Below are 22,236 nucleotides of genomic sequence, written 5' to 3'. Positions count from 1 at the left end.
GATGTGCATCCATCACCCCTGGCAGTGCCAGGCGGGAGCAGCAGCTCTGGCAGCGGCGGTGTGAGCCGGCAGGGGCTGTGACCTGAGCATGGCCACCGTCCTGTCCCCCATGGCCACCGTCCTGTCCCTCATGGTCACTGTCCTGTCCCCAGGACACAGAGTAGAGCTGCAGGGCAGTGCCAGGGGTGCAGAGACGGGATGCACAGTGACTGTTGGGGACACGGAGGTGGCATGCAGGGCATGCAGGGGATGCAGGGGATGCAGGGGCACGGCTGCAGGAAGCTGGGTCACACCGTGGCGCTTCCCTGGCACCCTCGACCTTGACCAAGAGGGGAGCACGAATGAGATTTCTGGCTGTGCCCTGCCCTGCCGTGCCGTGCCGTGCCATGCCGTGTGCCCATTTCCTCTCTCCCGCTCAGCGCACAGCCATGAATTCCCTTTTCCTTGCAGGGGCGGTGGAAGCGCTGTCTCTCACCTCCCTTCGGAGCTGAGAATCGAATCCCCGCCTGGCAGCCCTCGCTGGCAGACGTACCAGGGAACCGCGCAGGCAGCGGGGGGTGCAGGATGCTCCCTCCTCATCCTCACCGGGGCACAATCCTCCTGCTCCCCGCACCTGGGGGGTCCTGAGGTGGGCTGGGACGTATCCAATGGATGACTCGGGCACTGGGTGACGGCGGCTTCGCCCGGGACGCGGCGGCAGCACCCGGCTGGACCGGTCCGGCGGGGACGGGGCTGACGCAGCGCCAGCAGCGCTCGCAGCCCCGAGCCCTTCCCGAGCGCCGCTTCCCGCCGCCCCCGCGCTCCTGCCCCGGGGGGTCCCCGTTCGGCCCGGGGGTCCCCGCACGGCCCCGGGGGTCCCCCCGAGCCCCCGGCCCTGCCCATGGGCGGGTCCGGCCCCACCTGGCCGCGCCCACTGACGTCACCCAGGTGGTCCCCTCGTGGTCGCGCCCTTGCTCTGCCGCCGCCGCGCCCCGCCCACCCCGCCCCGCTGTCCAATCACCTGCGGGCAGGGGGCGGGGCGGCCGCGCCCCCGCCAATGGGGAGCGGATAAACACGTCCGGCGGGGGCGGGGCCTGGCGGGGCCAGGAGTTGATGGGCGTGCGGGACAGCCAATAGCGAACGGGCGGCGTGAGGGCGTGGCCTGTGGTGGGCGGGGCGGGGCGCGGGGCGCTGCTCGCCTTTTGTTCGGGCAGGAGCGGGCGGGCGGCGGAGAGTGACGGTGAGCGGGGCTGGGACACCGGGAACGGGTGGGGAGGGACGGTGAGTGGGGCCGGGGCACCGGGAACGGGTGGTGGCGGTGAACGGGACTGGCGCACTGGGCACGGGGAGCGACGGTGAGCGGGGCGGGGCACCGGGAGCGGCGGTGAGTGGAGCCAGTCAGCGAGCATCGGGCATGGGGGACCGGCGGTGAGCGGCAATAGGCCGGCGGAACCGGGCAGGGATCGCTCCGGTGAGCGGGGGGGCTCCGGAGGACCGGGCTGGCGGGGAGGGGTCCGGTGAGCGGAGTTGGGGCGGCCGGGCCGGGCCGGGGCCGTGGCTGTCGGTTGTTCCGGGCTGGGCTGCACCGGACTCCGCCGCGCGGCGCTGGGGAGCGGCCGCGCTCGGGGCGGGGAGGTCCCGGGTGGTGTCCGGGCCGGGCAGTACCGGCAGCACCGGCAGTCCCGGCTCGGCCCTGGGGCAGCGCTCCCCGTGTGCTGCCCGGGAGCTCGGCCGGTGCTGGGCGGGTCCCCACGGGCAGCCGGGCTGTCTCGGCCCTTTCCCGGTGCCGAGTGGCGGCTCCGGGAGTGCGAGGCGCTGACTCTGTCCCGGCCCCGCCCGGAGCCGCCGCTGGGCGGGCGAGGCCCTGGCACGGCGCTCTCCCGGTGCTGTTGAGGCTCTTACGCAAACCGGGGCTGCTCCGTGCCACAGCCACACCTGGGGACACCGCGTGCTGCGCTTGAGGCCACCTCGGATCGCCTCGACACCGCCGTCCCTACCCGTGGCACCGAGCATATCCTTGGCTTGCCACCTGGCATGTGAGGTCGGGGGGCTGAGAGGGTCCAGGGGGGTCCTGGCATCACCCCACAGCCCCACAGCTCTCTGGGCACAGAGAGCACAGGGGGTCCCAGCTGAGCCCCCCGGACAGCGGCCATCCGCACCGGGAAACGGCGGGGGGAGCGAAACTTGGCTGTTTGTCTGATGTTTGGAAAGGAGAGAGCGCTCTAATTGCGTTAGCTGAGTGATTAGCTTAATTAATCAGGTTTACAGCACAGATGAAAGGATAATGCTGAAATGTTGCTGGGAGTTGCCCGGAGAAGCCAAACGTGGGCTGTCATACGAGCAGCGTGTGCTGGGAGAGGAGGGGACGGGACAGGGTGACCTGTGCCACCATCGTGCCTGCCCGGGTGTGGGACCCTCAGCTGCACCCTCTCCGGCCAGGCTGGGAGTCCCTGCACCCCCGAGACGCTGTTGGGGTGCCGGGGTGAGTCCCATGCCTGGTTTCATGTTCCCTTGTCAGCTTCCCCACACCAGAAGGGAGGTGGCGGCTGGGGACACGGGCCCCCCAGTGGCTTCACCTCCTGCTCCAGCCCACGTCGGGCTGGTTCTGGCGCTGGTGCCAGCTCCGAGCAGCGCACAGCTCCGGCGTCCGTCTGCCATCGGCCGGGGGGAGCCGGGGGCGCAGCGTGGCCCCGCCAGCTGCCGCGGGGATGGGGATGGGGCTGGAGCCGTGCCGGGGGCGTTTGCTCCGGGCTGGCAGGTGCAGTGTCCGCGGGGGCTGCCCCGGGCTCCGCTCTCGGAGTGTCCGGTCCAGCCGGAAACAGGGAGGAGAAAATTATAGGGGTCCGTCTCTGTGTCCTTGTCGCCGTCGGAGCTGGCTGGGAAGGGTGCAGGGCACCCACTGGAACTGCGTTTGCACATCTGACGCCTGTTATCGCTCATTGTTTTGGAGGATTTCCATGAAGTGTCATGAAAAAGCCATTTTTACTGCTAATTTGGCTTAAACAAGTTGGCCATGGGGACGGGGCCGCGCAGAGCTCCTGGCAGCGGTGGCTCGGGGTTGTTCTCCCTCCTTGCCCTGTGCAGGAGCAGGGACAGACGCGGGTCCCCAGGGCTCGGGGCGCTGGGGAAAGGTGGGGCGGCCGTGCGGGGCCCTCTCTCAGACAATGGCGTTCCAGTCTATTGTCTGGGCGATGTGCCGTGTCCTTGCCGGCTCCAGGAAGCGCGTTCATCCCCGGGAGGGGCTGTGGGGACGAGCCGGGCTGCAGGGAGGGGTCTCCTGGGGCTGGGTGTGCGAGTAGTTTGTGCTCCGTGCCTGGGCTAGCGCGGGTGCATCGTGGCCGGGCTGCAGGCAGGGGCATCGAGGGATGTCCCCTCCGGTCCTGGTGCCGCATTTCAGTGTTTCAGCGCTGCCCTAATCCTATTAACTCCCCGCTTTGTTTCCCCCACCTGAAAGCCTCGCTCAGCCCAGCCGGGCAGGCACTGCGGTGCAGCTGCACGGCTCCTGCAGCCCAGCCCGATCCTGGGGAGGACGCCTTCCCTTCGAGACTGTGCTTTGGTGTGGGAGCGCTTGATGGGATTTGGCTTTTTATCGCACTTCCAGATCTCCGGGATTTCAGGCGGCGCTTTTGCCGGGCGCGCTGCCGCTCGCAGATGGCAGAGCTGCCCTTGGCCCCGCTCCGCAGGCTGGGGGAGCGAGCAGAGCCTCTCTCTGCGCAGAAAACTTGCAGAACTTTAATTGCAGCATCCCTACCGACGCTTGTGCCGGTTTTGAAGGTTTAAATTAGGCTGGCTTCTAATTAACAGAAGTTAAAAAGAAATGTCGTGTCTGTTACAGCAGTAGGAGCCTAACTCGGGGTTCGGGTGGTGCTTCCCCACCTGGACAGGGTGTGTGGGCACCCAGAGCTGCGGGTGGGTGTCAGTCTCAGCCCGTGGGGTGTCCCAGGTGGGTCTGTGTGAATGGACACGGCTGGGGATGGCAGCTCTGGAGGACACTGGGGCTGTATTGGTGCCCTGAATCTCATTCTCTGCTCTGGCAGTGTTGATTTTACCCCTCTTTGCTCACGGACAGACCTGACAAAGATGTGGACAAGGGCGTGGGAAGGTGCAGGTACTCCCTCCCTAAAAAAGCTTAAAACTTGACCTCAGCCCCGTGTCTGCGCTTAAACAGGGCTGGCTTTGCAGCCACACCCGCTTTGTCCATGGCTGCGCGGGCTGGGCGGGGGGGAGATGAAGATGTTTCTATTTAAGCAGAGGTTTGAAATACCCTTCTAAATCCGCCATCCCCGATGGGTTCTGCGGCGGCTGCCGGCGGGGCTGGAGGCATCCTGGCACGCCTTGGGCTCGGGAATCGCTTTGGGAACGGGGCCGGAGCCTCGAGCCGCGGCTGCCGGGGCTTGTCGGGCAGCCCGCGACATCTGCGCCGCCTGTTCCCAGCCCTCCTCGGGCCTCCTTCCCAGACCCGGAGCTTCTGCAGGGGTGGAGACGGAATGCTCGGTGTTTTCCCAATATCTCACGCCTGGCTGAGCTGACCTGGCAGGGGTGACGGTGGCAGTGCCCTCTGGGGGGAGCTGCCCTGCTGTTGAGGCACAGACCCCGTGGGGTGGGTGCATGGGGGTCCTGTGTGGCTTTTTGGGGTAGGGGGCTGGATGGGAAGCGTTCCTCTGTGTGTGTGGGGAGAGACCTTTGGCTGCTGGCAGAGCTGCTGTAATCGCGGTGACGCGCGGGCAGAGCCCTGGTGACAAATCATTAACTTGCTCCGACAGGCCGGGTGCTGACGGCTGTGGGTGATAATTTCTTGTGAAGCGTCTGAACTTTGCAGCTGTAATGCAACTGGATGGAGAAATTAAGCCGGGGCTCAGCACCTCAGTGCCCCTCCTCGCTGCCCCAGCTCCTGTGGCAGGGCTGGGTGTCAATCCCTGTGGCTGGAGCTGGGAACAGCCAGCGAGGTCCAGAGCCTGCAATTAGAGTGTTCTTATTGTTCTTTGTGCTCATTGAAACAAAATAATGGTTTTTTGGGGTTTTTTATCCAGATGGAGTAATTCTGATTAATCTCACCATGCCAGTTGTCTTTTTCATGGACAAGTGGCAAATTCCCATCTTTCCCAGACGTGATTCTAATGAGATCAGCAGAGTGTGAGGAGATGAGCCCATGTGGGTCCTCCTGATCCTGCAGGTGGAGGTGTCTGTGCCAACAGCCAGTGATGTGGGGAGGGGGATGCAATGCCAGAGACCCCACAGTGGGCCTTGGGCAGGTGGGTGTCCCTGGGAAAGCCATCCCTGGGCTGAGGGTCCTGCCGTGGGCCCTGCCCTGCACAGGAGCCGGGGATGGGTGTCATGCTCAGCGCCGTGCGTGCGCTCGCAGCAGGAGAGCACTTGATGGATAACACTGTGTTGGTTTGTGATGTGAAGTGCCAAAACATCACAGACGGGGCCTGGCATGTGCTGGAGCTGTCAGGAGCTGTTAATTCAGGTGCAGGCGAGGCGTTTTGGGGACACGGTCTGGGTTGATGGAGAGCATCAGCTGAGCGCTGCAGGTCGTGGCACAGTTGCCACCTTCTGGGGCTGCTCTGCTGCCAGAGCCTGGTCTGGTGCTCAGGGGGATGCTGCACCCCCAGCAAGAGGAGCTGGAGCTTTGCATGAGGCATTCGGCAGCTCAAATATAACAAAATCACGGTAGCTGAAATGTAGAAAAGGTTTGGAGCCTGGATCTGAAGCTCCTGCACCCTGCGGACTGCCCTGAGTGCCCAGAGCTGGTGGGGCAGCCAGGAGCCATTCTGGACCAGGGCACATCCACACACAAAGGCCATGGGCTCCTTTGTGTGCAAGGCCAGGCCAGTGGTTTTGCCTGCTCTAACGAGAGGCTGATCCCCCGCCGCTGTCGTCTCCTCATTAAACTTCAAGCTGCTCTCGTTCCCCTTTGAATTCTTCCACTCATCTTCCCTGTGAAGCCCCATTGAAAGGGCTCCTGGTGCTGGGATCTGACTCCAACGCTTCCCATTGATGCTGGTGAGGTCTTGACAAGCTTCTTTCTCTGCCTGCTCCCGCTGTGTGTTCCTGAGGATCCTCTTCAAAACCACTGAAGCTTTTGTGCCGTGTCTGCGGGGCCTTCGTTAGCGGCTGCCTCAGCTTCCCCAACCCTTGGTGTCACTTCAGAGCACCTTGGGGCAGGGGCAGGGTGCTGGGGGCTTCAAGGTGCACTCTGACAGGGCTCTGGGTGCCCTTGTCTGTGGGGAGACCTTGTGCTGTGGCTGCCCAGGGCTGTCTGAGCTGCTAATCCCTGGCTGCTCCAGGGAGGGGGGGACCGGAGATGGCTTCTGTGTAGTGTAAGTGCTTCTAAAATAGAGTCTTTTCTTGTGCTGCATTTATTGAATTGCCTTAACTGCCTCTTCCCTTTCCCTTAAAAGCCTTGGCCACTGTAATTGCAGTGAGCTCAGCCCCTCACATGCTGGGGTTGCATGAGGGGCCCCCCCAGCACTGTGGGGCTCTGTGGAGCACCCACTCTGCTCCATGCTGGGCTGAGGGCAGGCTGGACCTGCCTGTGATGAGCTCAGGCTGCCCCTCACACCCCCTGACCCTGAGACCCAGTGCTTGTGGAGGCTTGTGAGGGTGCCCTGTGCCCCACACCTGCTCCCTTGGGGTGACCCCACACTGAGGGGATCACAGCTGCTCACCCCAGGGGCTGCTGCTCCCCGAGAAGCCCCCGGGCAGTGGATATTCCTGCATGAAGCTGCACTCGCTGCTCCCCTGCTGCTGTTCTGGGCAGCTCAGCCCTGTCTGCCGGCTGTGCCCTGCCTGCTGGGGCTGAAGGCTTCACAGCAGCTGGTGAGAAGGGCTACTCAGGCCTGGGGCTGCATGTTTGCCAGAGACTTCCTCTGCAGACGGTGTCCGGGGGGGGGGCTGTGCTGCTTGGACCATGATCAAATGGCTCCGGGGGCGGATGAGCTGCTGGCCGGTGCCCGACAGCCTGCGGGAGCTTCCTCTGCCTTCCTGGCTCAGGGAAGCAGTGGGAGAGGGATTAACCTCTTCCTGGCAGTGCCCTGCTTGAGTGCCTGAAGGCCCTGCCTGTCCTGCATCCCATGGCTGAAACCCCTCGAGTGTCTTGGCTCCTTTCCTGTTGTGGTGCAGGAGCAGGATGGACGTTCTCCCCAAACCTGCTGGCCCCTCTGAACAGTCCCCCACAGCTGCCTCACTATTTCCTGGGGGATTTCTCACTGTTTGAGGAACAAACCCTGTTTCCCTGGGGTCTAGGTTTGTGTGGAATGGGGCTCAGGTGAGGCCTGGTGGGTTTGTTCTGCCCTCACTGTTCTCCCCTTCCCACTCCACCAGATTGACTGGAGGAGGTAAGGGCTGCCCACAGGCCTGATGTGGGAGGGCTGCAACCCACCCAAACATGCCCCTTGCTCGTGGCTGACCCTTCAGTGTGGGTGTTGTCAGATGTGCCCCAAATAACACCCTGCCTCTCCCTCCTGCACGAGGGTCCTTCCCTGCTGCAGCACTTCCCTAGAAACTGCTGGGAAATGGCTCCTGAACCCAGGGGTAACCAGCTCTCCTGATCCTGCTGAGGAGAGAGGACACCTGAGGACAGAGCCAGGCTGTGGAGGATGAGGGAGAAGCTTGTGTCAGTGTCTGCCCCTCACGGAGTGATGAGCAGGGCACGCTTGACACAGGGCTCAGAAAATGTCACTGCTCACAGCAGGAGTGTCTGGCATTTGCTCCACTGGCCCTGTCACCTCGGGTGCTGCTGGCCTCGCTGTTCCCTGTGGCCATGAGCAAATGCTGTTGGGGGGATGCTCAGGGGAAGCACGGGTTCCTGTGTCTCTTCTGTGGGGCTCCTGGTCCTGCTCTCCTGCTTGGAGCTCGTCTGGGGCAGCTCGTGTCAGAGCTGGAGGAGCTGTGCTGGCTTTTGATGTCCCTGGGTGCTGTGGTGCAGACAGAAGGGGTGGCTCATGCATAATGCAGGGCTCTGTACGGTGTCTGAGCCCAGCTCCTGGAGGTTTGGAAAATTAAGTGCCTGTCTGATGCCTCTAAATTGTGGCGTGGATGGCACTGTTCAGCAGTGGTGCAGCAGCATCAGCCCCTTCCAGATCTGCCAGCTGCTGCCTGGGGTCCCTGCCCTGGCTGTGTGTTCTGTGCTGCCCTCAGCTCTGCTCTCCCCCTGCCCACCTTGTCCAGGGCAGCTTTCCAGTGCTGGCCTGGGCTGTTGTGCCCTTGCAGTGCAGGTGGGATGGTGCCAGCTCGCCCAGCCCCACGGCGCTGTGCCCTGCCAGTGCCACAGAGCGCTCTCCTTTCTGCCACCTCCACACTTCATAAAACACGGCTATTGCTTCTCTTGGGTTTCCCAACACAGTTTAGAGGCTGCCACCGTGCCAGGGTGACCCAGCTGAAGGACCCGCCCTCCCAAATACCAACGCAGGTGTGCGGCACTCCCAGCTCCGCGCCGGGGCTCCCACGGCCCATCCCTGCTGCCACGCGGGGTGGGGAGCAGCTCTGCCTCTCCTCTGGCCCCTGGCACCGTGTGTCACACACCGTCCTGCCCCACTGCTCACATCCACCGCCCTCCATTAGCGGCTCCTCCGTTTCTTCACCACCGTGCATGATGCTCAGCCCATTAGAGCCGCTCTCAGTCTGCCGGTGCTGCTTGACAGCTCAAAAAATATCGGATTGGCAGGAGCTGCGCCCTGCCGCGGCTCCGGGCAGGCGGTGGGACCGGGGCTGGGCGGGATGCTCCTACCGGGGGGGGGGGACACGCGGTGAGGGGCGCATTTCCCGTCTGAAGGATGAGAGATTGGGGTTCCTCCCTATGCAGAGGGTTTGGGGTTCCTCCCTGTGCAGAGAGGGCTCGGGATTGCTCCCTGTGCAGAGGGTTTGGCTTCCTCGCTGTGCGGAGGGTTTGGGGTTCTTCTCTGTCCAGAGAGAGCTCGGAGTTCCTCCCTGTGCAGAGAGAGATTGGGATTGCTCCGTGTGCAGAGGGTTTGGGGTTCCTCCCCTGTGCAGAGGGCTCGGGATCCCTCCCTTGCAGCTCCTTGGGAACAGCCGGCAGCGCCGGACGAGCCGCGCCAAGCCCGAGCGCGCCGTGCCCCGCCGAGCCGCGTCCTCGGCCGCCACCCGACGCCCTGACTCAGCCTGGGGCCTGGCGGGGGGCTCAGCTCCGTGTTCTCGCTCCCCCAGGAGGGTTTTGGGCCCGGGGTGCCGCCCCAGCCCGGCCGGTCCCTGCGGGTCCCGCGCGGTGCTGGCGGCTGGAGCGGGGCCAGGGATGCGCGGCCGCCCCGGCGCAGGAACCGGGGCCGGTGCAGGTGGTAATTAGGGTGTTTGCGATGGGTGCTGCTGCTGCTGCTCCCTTATCGCCTCTGAAACTCTGACTCATTCCTCTCCTGCGCGGCCGGGAAGGGATAGGAATGCTGGGTGATGGGTCAGCGGAGGGCTGGGCGGGTACTGCCTCCATCCCTCCTTCCCTGCCTGCCTCCAACCCTGAATCCCTCCTGGTCATGCCGGAGGCCTGGATGCAGGGCTGGTGACTCACAGCCCTGAGTGAGCTCAGGCATTAATCCCTGAGCCATCCTCCCTCCTCGTGTATCTCCAAATTAAAGACAAGGAAATCCCAGCCCTGCTCCCAGCAATCTTGGCTGGTTTGTCCTGAGTGTTGGGATGTGCCGGGCTGCCCTGTCCTGGCACTGAGTGGGGAGTGCCCAGCCCCAGACCACGCCGTGGGCGCCTGTGGGAGAGCTGAGCCAGTGGCTTTGCCTGCTTATTTTTAGGTGCTTTAGGAGTGTCCCAGGAAGCTTCTAAAAAAGTTCATTTTATGCTTGGAACTCCAGCCATATGGAGCTTGGAGCTCCTGGCATGTCCCCAGCTCTGAGCAGGTTGTGTCTCTGGAAAGGGTCTTAAAAAAGCTCATGGGACCCCGGAGCTTGTGGTGTGTCTGTGCTGGGCAGAGCCTGCCCACACCTTGGCCGTGGCAGTGGTGAGACACAGCTCGGTGAGACGCAGCCGCCGTTCATGTCTGAACACGAGCAGCAAAGTGCTGAGCTTTGGGTTCGTCATCGCGGTGCCGCCTTTCATCTCCAGTGGGGGAGGAGGGCAGATAGGGATCGGCTCCATCTGCGCAGGGCCGGCTGCTGAGCGGGGCCTGCCGTGCCATTCGGGGCCAGGACAGCGGCAGGAGGGTCCTGAGGCTGCCTGGAGGTGTAACATCTGCCCTGCCCACCCCGCAGAGCAGCCATGGAGGTGATGAACATGATGGAGCAGCCCATCAAGGTGACGGAGTGGCAGCAGACCTACACCTACGACTCCGGGATCCACTCCGGCGTCAACACGCAGGTGCCCTCGGTCAGCAGCAAGTGCCTGGGGGACGATGACGAGGTGTATGGGAAGCAGTACACCATCAAGAAGACAACCACCACGAGTTACTGCCAGGGAGGGAGCCAGAGCCAGAGCCAAGCGCAAGGTAAGGGGCTGTGAGGCCCGGCACATCCGCGGGCTCAGCTGCTCAGCTCCTGCCTTCCTCTTCCTCCCCCGCAGCCGTGCTGCTTCTGGGTACTCCTCCATGCTGGCTTCCACACCCTGGGAGTTGTTGCTGCCTAAAATATGCTTCCTCCCGTCCTCCTCCCCAGTGCCAAGAGGCTGTGGCGCGGGGGTGGCGCGCGGTCAGCCCGCGCTGGAGCTGAGCTGAGCTGTGCGCACATCCGAGAGCATGCCAGCGGGTTGGCTCGAGATGGGAACAGCTGATCCCATCCCACGGAGCTGCCACCTGCTCCACTGCCTGTCTGCCTGCTGGGAAACCTGTCCCAGTGTGGCTGCCAGAGCTGCCAGTCTGTGCCATAACACTGTGGGCACTGCCACGGCTTCTCCCGCTGAGGCGAGGATGATGCGGAGACGCAGCCTGGGGTGAAGGAGATGCTCCCCCCAGCTTTATTCCCTCAAAGGGGCTGGTTTGCTCCGCTTGCCTCTGCAGTTCCCTGTCAGCAGTAGGTTTATTGACAGCTCCCATGGGGATCAGAGCTCCCTACAGGACCCTGTGGTGCAGAGGTGGTGACCATGGGTGGCTACCACAGCATCACAGCTCAGCATCCTCGATGGGCAAGGCCTCAGTGTTCTCCTTTTCTCCAGTGCCAGCTAGTCCCAAGTTGCAAATATCCTTAATTTTTTTAATTAATGGGCCTTGTGTGACAACTGCCCCATCACGCTGCCTAATTGAGTGTTGTCTTATCTCTGTGCTGCCGGATCTGTTTACGCTTTGAAGCTCCAGCTCTGCGCAGAGCGCGCGGGCACTGCTGACGTGGCCGGTGTCTCTGCGCTAAGCTCTTGCTCATCTCGTTGGGTTTGGGAAGCAGGGCTGGGAGTGCTCCTTGGAGAGAGCCTCACGCTGCCTCCCTGTGCCCTCCTGCAGCAGACATGGAGGCCCAGCTGGCCATGACCCGTGCCCAGCGTGTGCGGGCTGCCATGTACCCCGAGACGGTGGAGGACCGCTCGCTCCTCATCACCACCCAGCTGGAGGGGCAGCAGACCAACGTGCAGCGCCTGGCTGAGCCCTCCCAGATGCTGAAGTCTGCCATCGTGCACCTTATCAACTACCAGGATGATGCTGAGCTGGCCACACGTGCCATCCCTGAGCTCACCAAGCTGCTCAACGATGAGGACCCGGTAAGGAGCTCTGTTTGCTGGGTTTGTCTCTGCAGCTGATGTGTGGTGGTGTTTGCAGGGGTCCCAGGATGAGGGAGGGGATGAGAATCTTGACTCCATGTTTCAGAAGGCTGATTTATTATTTTATGATATATATTAAAAGAAAATGATATATTAAAACTGTACTAAAGAATAGAAGAAAGGATTTCATCAGAAGGCTAGCAAGGAAAAGAATGGAATGATGATAAAATCTTGTGGCTGCTCACAGCCTCGACACAGGTGGCTGTCATTGGTCATCAAGTAAGAACAATTTCACATGCTGGTTAAACAGTTCTCCAAATCACATTCCAAAGCAGCAAAACATGGAGAAGCTGAAGCTTCTCAGCTTCTCAAGAGAAAAGATCTTGGCAAAAGGATTTTTCATTAAATATGTCTGTGACACTGATGGGCTCCTGTCCCTGTGGGGCTCTGTGGCCATGTCTGTCTCCTTCTTATTGGCCAAACTCCTGCTTGCCTCTGCCCTGCACCAGGACTGAGCCCACCCTGCCCAGCCGTGTCACCTCACACCCTGTCCTTGCTATGGGACCTCTTCCCACACCTCTCCTATTGGAATATTACCAATATAGCCAGATGGGATGTGCCTGAGCTTGTCTGGCCCTTGCTGCTTGACCAAAAGGCGGCAACTGTGGTGATCTCACCTCAGAGACACCTTTGGCTGGCTGCATGCTGCAGCTGGGTGCTTGGAGAAAAGTGATTTGGATAATTGTTTACCCAGACATGCAGGAGCTCAGGTTTACCTTGGTGGAGAAGCTTTAAGGCGATGGTGAAGGAAAAGAGTCGGTTCTGATGGAGGGTTTGGATGCAGAGCTTTATTCTGGCCCACAGGCCTCTGAATGCAGCAGCAGCTCCAACAGAACTCCCTGAGCCCGTGGTTGCTGTTCCTTTAACCCCGGGGAGAGGGGCAGGGAAGGAGTAGAAAGCCAACAACCAGGTACAAGGGACAAAGGACACCTGAATGGCCCAATCCCCCCCCCAGGGGTAGAGGGCATCTTTTGAATCACTCGATGCCCTTCTGGAATGCCAGGATTGACAGACAGTGCTAGGAGGGGAAAGGAGAGGTGGCTGACACACCTGGGGAAGGAATCTTCAGGTAGAAGCCCAGGCTATCTGAGGCAAACCATGACCCCTCAACGCTCTCCCTGCAGGTGGTTGTCAGCAAGGCAGCCATGATCGTGAACCAGCTGTCCAAGAAGGAGGCGTCGCGCCGCGCGCTGATGCAGTCGCCGCAGATCGTGGCGGCCGTGGTGCGCACCATGCAGAGCACCAGCGACCTGGACACCGCCCGCTGCACCACCAGCATCCTGCACAACCTCTCCCACCACCGAGAGGGCCTGCTCTCCATCTTCAAGTCGGGCGGCATCCCAGCCCTCGTCAGGATGCTGAGGTACACGGGGGTGTGAAGCTTTTTGCTGGGTTTGGGGTGTACTGGATAGTGCAGTTCTGTTTGGGCCAGGCTGCCCGAGCTCCCAAGCAGTTCTCAGCTGCAGGCAACCTTGGGAAGCTTAAGTGAGATCAGCTCTTTAGTGATTATCAGCTCATTGTGATTTCTGCCCTTCAGCTCGCTAGGTGCCTAGGCAGGCAGATGCAGGGAGAGAGGAGAGGTCTCTGTGGGGTTCCACAGTGATGTCTTTATTGGTTCTTCTGTGGAGGTTCCCAGTGACAGCCCTTCTACCAGAACCAGGCTAAAACAGCTCTTTTTATATTTTTTTTAATATATATATATATATATATGTATATGTGTATGTGTATGTATATGTATATATTAATAAATATGGGGTACAGGGGGATCAGAAATGGTCCAATGGCAAGGGTTAAGGGAAAGTGACCTATAGGGTTACAGAGAGATAAGCAGGGGCTACAGAGATAAGCAAGGCTCATTGTGACTTCTGCCCTTCAGCTCGCTAGGTGCCTAGGCAGGCAGGGAGAGAGAGGAGAGGTCTTTGTGGGGTTCCACAGTGATGTCTTTATTAATTCTTCTGTGGAGGTTCCCAGTGACAGCCCTTGTACCAGAACTGGGCTAAAACAGCTCTTTATACAGGGTGCAGGGGGATCAGAAATGGTCCAATGGCAAGGGTTAAAGGAAAGTGACCTATAGGGTTACAGAGAGATAAGCAGGGGTTCCAAAAGGCAGAAGAAGGGCTTCTAGCCCATTCACCATGACTTGGCATTTCCTATCTTAGGTTTCTGCACACCTGTGCCTGCTACAGTGGTGGGGATGCCAGGGGGATGGCAGAGCCTGGCAGCCCCTCCTGGGATGGGGGCAGAGGAAGGGAGGGCTCATGCTGCCCTCAGTGTGGGTCCTCCTGCTCACCAAAGCAATGGGAGAGTGTGAACCTGTGAAAGCCCCTGGGGTTTGTGTATGGAACCTGCATGGGGGCAGGAGGAGGAGCAGCTACCTCACCCACCCTGGCCACGGAGCTGGGGCTCAGGCTCTGAGGTGTCCATTCCCTGGGGTGCTGCTGGGTGCTGGGCTCGGGGCAGCCCTGGGGGCTCTGCTGCAGCCTGCTGTGAGTGTGGTGTAGCTCCTGCCCTGACGTGGAGTGTGCTGCCCTCCCACAGCTCACCCGTGGAGTCTGTCCTCTTCTACGCCATCACCACCCTGCACAACCTGCTGCTGTACCAGGAGGGGGCCAAGATGGCCGTGCGCTTGGCCGACGGGCTGCAGAAGATGGTGCCCCTGCTGAACAAGAACAACCCCAAGTTCCTGGCCATCACCACTGACTGCCTCCAGCTCCTGGCCTATGGGAACCAGGAGAGCAAGGTGGGCTGGGGATCCCAGAGGTGTGGGGAAGGCAGGAAGGGGGAGGTTTCCCAACTTTGCACCTCAAGGATGTGCAGGAGGCAGTGGTGGAGACCCCACCATCCGTGCATCTCTGGTGATGTGACCAGAGCATTCCTGCATGCCAAGGGGCTGGAGCTCCTGCCTGCTTTGTGTCCTGGCATGAGCTGGGGAATCTGGAAAGGGGGTCCCACACCCCTGAACTCCATTCTTGATGTCCCATCCCTGGAAGTGTTCAGGATCAGGTTGGGCAGGGCTTGGAGCCGCCTCATCTAGTGGAATGTCCTCCTGCCTGAGGTGGAGGGTGGAACTGGAACTTTAAGGTGCCTTCCAGCCCAACCCATTCTGGGATTGTGCCTTGCAGCTGATTATTCTGGCCAACGGGGGACCCCAGGCCCTGGTGCAGATCATGCGCAGCTACAACTACGAGAAGCTGCTCTGGACCACGAGCCGCGTGCTCAAGGTGCTGTCCGTGTGTCCCAGCAACAAACCTGCCATCGTTGAGGCTGGTAAGAGAGGCTGGGGCACAGCCACAGGGGGAGGTGAATGGTGGTGGCAGGGTGATGTGGATGGGGACGTGTCCTCCTGCATGGCTGTGGGATGGGCAGGGTCTGCACAGCCTGTGCTGGCCTGGGTTCCTGCTCTGCAGGCTGCTTAGGCATGTTCCTGTGTGGGCAGGATCCATCCTGGCTGTCCAGGAGCTCTTCACACACCACATTTGGCCTCTGCTGAGCTGCTCTGTGTGCAGGAGCATCAGCCCAGCCCACCCAGCCCTGCTGCTCCTTGTCCTGCTGGGGTGGCCAGGGCTGCTCACAGGACTGTCCCCTTCCCTGCAGGTGGCATGCAGGCCCTGGGCAAGCACCTGACCAGCTCCAGCCCCAGGCTGGTCCAGAACTGCCTGTGGACCCTGAGGAACCTTTCTGACGTGGCAACCAAGCAGGTGAGGCTGCAGGACCCCTGGCTGTGCCTCAGTGCCACATTTTGGAGCCGTGTCCCTGCCAGGTGCTGGGTGGCTCGTGCCAGGCCGAGTCCAAAGCCTTGTGTTCCCTGTTCCGTGTGCCTGGCAGGGTGAGGGGATGCCCTGCTGTGCCCAAGCTTGCCCTGCATCCCAGTGCTGCTCGTGCCAGCTGGCTGCCAGCACTCCTGCGTGTCCCCAGCGCCGGGCCAAGGCCACCACGGTCACTCAGCAGTGCCACCAGAGTTTGCTTTGGCTCGGGAGCCCCATCAGCCTGTCCTGGGCTGGCTGCCTGCCCAGCTCCTCGGGGAGCTGCTGGCAGAGCTGTTGCCAAGGCTGTTGTGCCACAGTCTGTGCAGAGGTGACCCCAGCCCTGCTCTGGGTCTGCTCTCCCAGCCCTTTGCTGCCTCCTGATGAGTTTTCCCATCTGCTGGAGCTGCTCCATGTGGATTAGCTCTGATGCAGCCTGGAAACTATTTTGGCTGTCATGGAACCATCCCTGGCTCCGATGACTGAAGGGTTGGAGGAGGATGTGGTCATGGCTCTTTAACTCTTTCCTGACCTGCTGCTGGCTGCTGGCGAGCATGGCCAGCACTGGGGTCACTCCATGACCGTGTGGGGAGTGCTGGAGGGGCAGCAGAAGTGTAATTCCAGCAGGAGGCATTAAACTCTGAGTGAAACTGCACATGTTAGAGTGGGGTTCACCATGAAGGAGCAGCTCCATCTGTGGGGGATTGAAAAGGAGCCATGGAGGGATGGAAAAGGAGCTGTGTGGGAGTCAGGAGCACTGTGCCCCCCATCACTGCCTGCTGTGGGGGCATTTGGGGCTGGAACTGGGTCTGGCTGTGTGTGTGCTGCTCCCACCTCCCATCCCCACCCCTGCAGGAGGGCCTGGACGGCGTCCTCAAGATCCTGGTGAACCAGCTGAGCTCTGATGATGTGAACGTGCTGACCTGTGCCACCGGCACCCTCTCCAACCTGACCTGCAACAACAGCAAGAACAAGACCCTGGTGACGCAGTCCAACGGGGTGGAGGCCCTGATCCACACCATCCTGCGGGCGGGTGACAAGGAGGACATCACCGAGCCAGCCGTGTGTGCCCTGAGGCACCTGACCAGCCGGCACCCCGAGGCTGAGATGGCCCAGAACTCCGTGCGCCTCAACTACGGCATCCCCGCCATCGTCAAGCTCCTCAACCAGCCCAACCAGTGGCCACTGGTGAAGGTGAGGGGTCAGAGGGGTGTTGGGGGCAGGAGGAGGCCCATGAATGGGCTGGAGAGGGCTCCTGGCTGCTGTTGTGTGGTGGGATGGGATGGGATGGGATGGGATGGGATGGGATGGGATGGGATGGGATGGGATGCTGAGGGGGGCAGCAGCTGGTGCTGTGCACAGAGTGATGGTGGCTGCTGCTGCCACAGCCCTGCTCCTGGTGGGTCATGTCCTGATGGAGGAAGTGGCTCGTGCCTGCTGCTCATTGGAATTGGGGAGAGGGAGGATCCAGGGCAGGGGGAGGCCGAGTCAGCTGCGCCACGGAGGGGATGGGGTGGGACACATGGGGAGGGTGCAGCCAGTGTGTCTCTAGGGGAACACAGACTGTTCTGATGCACAGTTGAGACTAATGGCTTCTTCCTCCTCCTCCTCCTCCTCCTCTCCCCCAGGCTACCATAGGCCTGATCCGCAACCTGGCCCTGTGTCCGGCCAACCACGCCCCGCTGCAGGAGGCTGCTGTCATCCCCCGCCTGGTCCAGCTGCTGGTCAAGGCTCACCAGGATGCCCAGAGACACGCAGCTGCTGGCACACAACAGCCCTACACAGTGAGCACCCACCCCTGTGCCCCCAGCACAGCCTGGCACCCCAAAACCCAACCCATCCCTGTGCCCACACTTCATGTGGCCGTGCCCTGGTGTGTGAGGCTCTGTCTGAACTCTTGTTCCCTGGCAGGATGGAGTGAAGATGGAAGAGATTGTGGAGGGTTGCACGGGGGCACTGCACATCCTGGCCCGGGACCCCATGAACCGCATGGAGATCTTCCGCCTCAACACCATCCCGCTCTTCGTGCAGGTCAGGGTCACAGGGCCGCCTCCTGCCCAGCCTGCACGGGGAGCTGCATCCTGGCCACGCATCAGGACGTGCCCAGAGCACAGGGGCTCCTTGCAGGCTGCTTCACACAGCTGCTGATCTCTCCTGACAGCTCCTGTACTCGCCGGTGGAGAACATCCAGCGCGTGGCGGCCGGCGTGCTCTGCGAGCTGGCCCAGGACAAGGAGGCAGCAGATGCCATCGATGCCGAGGGCGCCTCGGCTCCCCTGATGGAGCTGCTGCACTCCAGGAATGAGGGCACAGGTGAGTGCTGCCGTGCTGGGGACTCTCCTGGTGGTGATGCTGCGTGGCAGCAGGAGCTGAGGCTCTGGCTGTCCCCGCAGCCACCTACGCGGCCGCTGTGCTGTTCCGCATCTCGGAGGACAAGAACCCTGACTACAGGAAACGCGTCTCCGTGGAGCTCACCAACTCCCTCTTCAAGCATGACCCCGCAGCCTGGGAAGCGGTGAGCATCCCAGCCAGACCTGGATTTCCCTGGGGATGGCCCCTGAGCATCCCAGCCAGACCTGGATTTCCCTGGGGATGGCCCCTGAGCATCCCAGCCAGACCTGGATTTCCCTGGGGATGGCCCCGTGCTGCTTCCAAAAGGTGTTGGCAGCACCTCCAGCCAGAGCTCGGACAGGAGGGGCTGTCAGACAGTGGGAGGTGGGAGGCAGAGGGGCTGTGGCCTCAGCTCCTGGGTCATGGCCCCTGAGCATGGTGAGCATCAATCCCTTCAGTTTTGCCATCTTCTTCCCTAGGCTCAGAGCATGATCCCCATCAACGAGCCCTACTCAGATGGTGAGTATGGCACCAGCCCTCCTTGCAGGGTCCCCGTGGGCTGGGTTCTGGGGGCCAGCTGCCTCATGTCACTAAGCCAGGCTGGCTTTAAAACCTTTCTCAGGTGGCTGTCAGGCAAGTGCCAGCCCAGTCTGCTGGGGATTGAGTGGGATGCTCAGCTTAGAAAGTTTGTGCTTTCTGACTTCCCCACGATTTGATCTGCGTGTTAGTGTTCTAGGAGAGGAATCTGACATGGAAAAACCCTTTACTTCCTGCAAACCCAACTGAATGAGGCCAATCCAGTTTGCTGAAAGCAAAGGGTTCATGTCCCAGGACCTCTGGGGTGTCTGAGATTTAATTCTTTCTTATCTGAGAGCTGACTTTGTGTCCCTGTCCTGCCAGTCCCCACAGAGGGAGCACACACAGCTCGTGCCCCTGGGCTAGGGGATGGTGGGACACTTTTACAGCACCACGCGTCACATGCTGCCCTGGATGGGGAGGACAAGGAGGTGGCTGAGATCCTGATGGGAGCTGAGGCTGCCACACTCTTTCCCTGCAGAGCTGGACCCTGGTTACCGCCCCATGTACTCGGGTGACATCCCCCTGGACCCCATGGACATGCACATGGACATGGACGGGGACTACCCCATGGATGCCTACAGCGACGGCGTCCGAGCGCCCTTCGCTGACCACATGCTCGCCTAACCCGCCCACAGCCCCACACCAGGTACCTGCCAGCACCCCTGGCACTGTGGCAGGGCTGCCTGCTGGCACCTGCCACCCTGGTGCCACCACGGCGTCCCTGGCGCTGTCAATGTCCCCATAACCTGCGGGCCCAGGGGGTTCCATTCTCTGAGACCCAAAATCCCCCCTGTGTGGGTGACAGGAGCTCTCTGCCCCTGCAGGTGTTCTCTCCATGCAGAAGAGGGTGGCCCCAGAGCTGAGCATTCGCGAGAAGGACTTGGGAGACAGAAGTGCCTGAGAAGACAAAACTTTTCCATTCCCACGAGAGGTTTTAGTTTTCGATTTGTTTTCTTCGCTGTGGGTCTGTGGAGAAGGTCCTTCCTCCTGGGACTGCTTCGAGCACCTACTGCCACATCCAGCATCCAAGATACTGTTTCTGAAGCTTTAAAACACAAACCTTGCACCGTTAGTGATCTTTCATTGGCAAAATAGTCTTTTCTATGAATATATATTTCTTTTTTATTTTTAATATGGTGCCAACGGCTTTTGCCGTCTTTAAGTTTGTGCTTTCTAACCTCCCCACGATTTGTTCTGCGTGTTAGTGTTCTAGGAGAGGAATCTGACATGGAAAAACCCTTTGCTTCCTGCGAACTCCAACTGAATGAGGCCAATCCAGTTTGCTGAAAGCAAAGGGTTCATGTCCCAGGATCTTTGGGGTGTCTGAGGTTTAATTCTTTCCCATCAGCTGCTGGGAGCTGACTTTGTGTCCCTGTCCTGCCAGTCCCCATAGAGGAGTGACTCCAGCATTAGGAACTGTGTCCTTGTACTGATCTTTGTTGCACATTTTAACCCCTTTCCCTTCTCTTTGGTGAGTGGTGTGTTTCCGTCCCCTCCTCCCTTATCCAACGCATTTTTTAAAAGAGGCTTTAGATCTGATGGTGGTTTAACACTCCAGCTGGAAAGGGATGGACAGCTACTGGAGTGTGGGTCAGGAATGGAAGATTTTATTATTTCTGTAAGTTGTTTTTGTATAGACCAAAGCAAAGAATAAAATAACCCCTGCAGCCCCGTGCTGCCCTGAGCCTGTTCTTCTGTCGGCTGGGGACGGTCCCTTGGGGCAAACCAGGGGAAGGCACAGCTCTCACCCTCTGGTGAGCCCTTCCATGGGCCAGAGTGATCCTGGGGAGCTCATTCCCATGCTTGGCACCTGCTTTGCCTGGACGTGGGCCCAGGCTGCCACAGAGCACGGCAGGACAGCGAGGTTCATGTGCCGTGCTCGGGACAGGAGCAAGCGGGGACAAAGCAGCAGGAGCTGGCCTGGGAAGTGGGGCTGGGGGGGCACATCCTGCCTGCCCGAGCTCGGTGCTGTGGCCACAGCCAACCCCAGTGCTCAGGGAAATGGAGCTGCTTCCTGCCACAGCCCGTGCCAGGACCTGCAGCGAGCAAAACAACAGCTGCTTTCCGGGCAGAACCCAGTGCACTTCCCGAGGGCCGTGGGGCTGGGGTGCCTCATGGGATGGGGGCCAGACAGCCCCTGGCCTGCTGCAGCTGCTGCACAATCGGTGACAGGCCTTGGCTCCAGCCCTGCGTGCCTGGATGGGGGTTTGGCTGTGCTGAGCCTGGACCCCACCTGGTGGAGCCCTGCTGCGGTCATAGGGACGTTCCTGCTGTCGGAGCTGCCTGTCCCCAAAGTGCCAGCGGGTCTGGAGATGCCCCAAACAGCTGCCCTAGGAGGGGCCGGGTCCTGCAGCCCTCCTGGTGCCGTGGGCAGGGGTGCACACCCCGAGATCCCCAGTCCCTCTGTGCGGAGCTGCCAGCGGCATGTGCGGGATTTTGGGGGGAAAGTGGAGCCAGAGAACACCTGGACCAGAGCAACCAGAGCTGCTTGCGGAGTCCTCAGGGAGGGATGGACTACGGGTCCCGGCATCCTCGGCTGGGGAGCGGCTTTTGCTGTCGGCGGGGCCGGGAGCGATGTCCATGGTTCCGATGGCTCCGCATGCAGGAGCAGCGCCCAGCGTGTGTGCGGATCGCCCTTCTCGCAATCCCTGCACCCAAACCCGGCATTCCCGCACTCCCGGTGCCCCCGGGCTCCCGCGGTGTCCCACTCCCCCTCCGCTGTCACCGGCTGCGCTGTGCCTCCCGTTCTCACGGCGTCCCGCGTTCCCCAGGCTGGGCACCCCAAATCCCCGGGCCGTGCCCGAGGGTTCCCCTCCGTTCCCCGGAGAATCTGAGGGCGGCTGCCACAGCTCTAGGAGAATTTTCCTCATCTCTCCCCTTCTCACGGCGCTCCTCGGGAGGTGCCCGGGCAGGAGGCACAGGATGGCATCGGGCAGGGCACGGAGCGAGTCTGCACAGGCACCTGGGCCAGGCTGAGCCAGGACCGTGCTCCTCCTGGCCCGCGTCCCATCGGTGCCCCGGACCCCCGTCCTGCCCTGGCCCAGCTCCCGGGGCAGCTCCCGGCTCATCAAGCGCTGCTGGAGGGCGGACAGCTCGGTCCGGGGACAGCGGGGTCCGGGGACGGCGGGGTCCGGGGTCGGTGGGAGCAGCTCTGGGGCGATGGGAGCTGCTCCGCACGTGTCTGAACAAGGCTCCCCCGGGGAGAGTGAATGTACGTGCAGGAGCTGGGCCAAAAGCAGACGCAGGGCTCTGGCAGCCCCGGCTGAGCTGACTCACCCTCACCGGCCGCGCTCCCTCCGCAGCCAGCGGCACCTCCGCTCCGCACGGTGGGTCCCGCTCCCTCCCTGGGGACAGGAGGGGATGAGGGTTTGGGGATGGGGAGCTGCTTCCTGGGCCGCCCCGAGGTCTGTGTGTGGCAGTGCCAGGGGGCTGGGGAAGGCTGTGGGTGTGATTTGGGGTCTGTGTGTTGCTTTGTGCTGTTCCTGTGTGCCAGGGGGACCAGCGTGGCCTGGTGTGGGTGCTGTGCATGTGGCAACGACCCCGAGCATCTGCCAGGAGAGAGGGCAGCCATGCCCTGGCATGAGCTGGGGACGAGGGGCTGCTTGTGGCACAAAGAGGGAGGTGGGAGCAGGGCTGGGGATGCGGCAGGGAGCTCCTGCCCTGCAGGGCAGAAGGGCAGCAGTGCCAGCAGCGGCTGCAGCCCGAGCCAGAGCCATTGGAGGTGGCCAGAGAGCAGGGATATGCTGGATTTATGGCCCGTCTCATGATGTTTATGGTTGGCATGAGGCAGCTGCAGATGCTGCCCAGCCCTGCCCTGCTCCCTGCTCTGCATCCTGCTGCCGACAGGGCGGAGGTTCGCAGGTGGACTTTGCTCTGCGAGGTGGAGCTGCCCAGGGCTCTCCTGG

At 61.5% G+C, this 22,236-nt stretch overlaps 1 protein-coding gene across 2 annotated transcripts; it reads left to right on the top strand.

The window, feature by feature from the left end:
• The first annotated feature begins 1,156 nt into the window (after positions 1–1,156).
• On the top strand, positions 1,157–19,996 carry JUP (junction plakoglobin). 2 transcript variants are annotated; one of them, XM_054281759.1, is made up of 15 exons: positions 1,157–1,219; positions 10,191–10,423; positions 11,366–11,619; positions 12,804–13,042; positions 14,218–14,419; positions 14,802–14,946; positions 15,274–15,377; positions 16,278–16,616; positions 17,051–17,206; positions 17,334–17,453; positions 17,584–17,734; positions 17,815–17,936; positions 18,232–18,271; positions 18,810–18,977; positions 19,156–19,996. In XM_054281759.1, exons 2-14 carry the CDS (start codon positions 10,198–10,200, stop codon positions 18,953–18,955), a joined length of 2,244 nt encoding a protein of 747 aa, XP_054137734.1. In that variant the 5' UTR covers positions 1,157–1,219; positions 10,191–10,197; the 3' UTR covers positions 18,956–18,977; positions 19,156–19,996. The 2 variants fall into 2 exon arrangements, with proteins under 2 accessions (XP_054137734.1, XP_054137735.1); XM_054281760.1 differs by lacking the exon at positions 1,157–1,219 and adding an exon at positions 2,391–2,461.
• The last annotated feature ends 2,240 nt before the right edge of the window (positions 19,997–22,236 follow it).

Source organism: Melozone crissalis, unplaced genomic scaffold, assembly GCF_028551555.1.
Source record: "Melozone crissalis strain CALT ecotype California unplaced genomic scaffold, PUWL_Pcris_2 ptg000032l_1, whole genome shotgun sequence".
NCBI classification, from domain to species: domain Eukaryota; kingdom Metazoa; phylum Chordata; class Aves; order Passeriformes; family Passerellidae; genus Melozone; species Melozone crissalis.
The sequence above is the reverse complement of the archived record's forward strand: the minus strand, read 5'-3'. Positions and strand labels throughout refer to the sequence as shown.

Bases quoted from the DNA above. Each gene is read 5' to 3' on its own strand.
- JUP (XM_054281759.1), top strand. From the start codon at position 10,198: ATGGAGGTGATGAACATGATGGAGCAGCCCATCAAGGTGACGGAGTGG. The intron at 14,420-14,801 runs GTGGGCTGGGGA...TGTGCCTTGCAG, and splicing joins ATGGGAACCAGGAGAGCAAG to CTGATTATTCTGGCCAACGG. The intron at 17,454-17,583 runs GTCAGGGTCACA...CTCTCCTGACAG, and splicing joins CCATCCCGCTCTTCGTGCAG to CTCCTGTACTCGCCGGTGGA.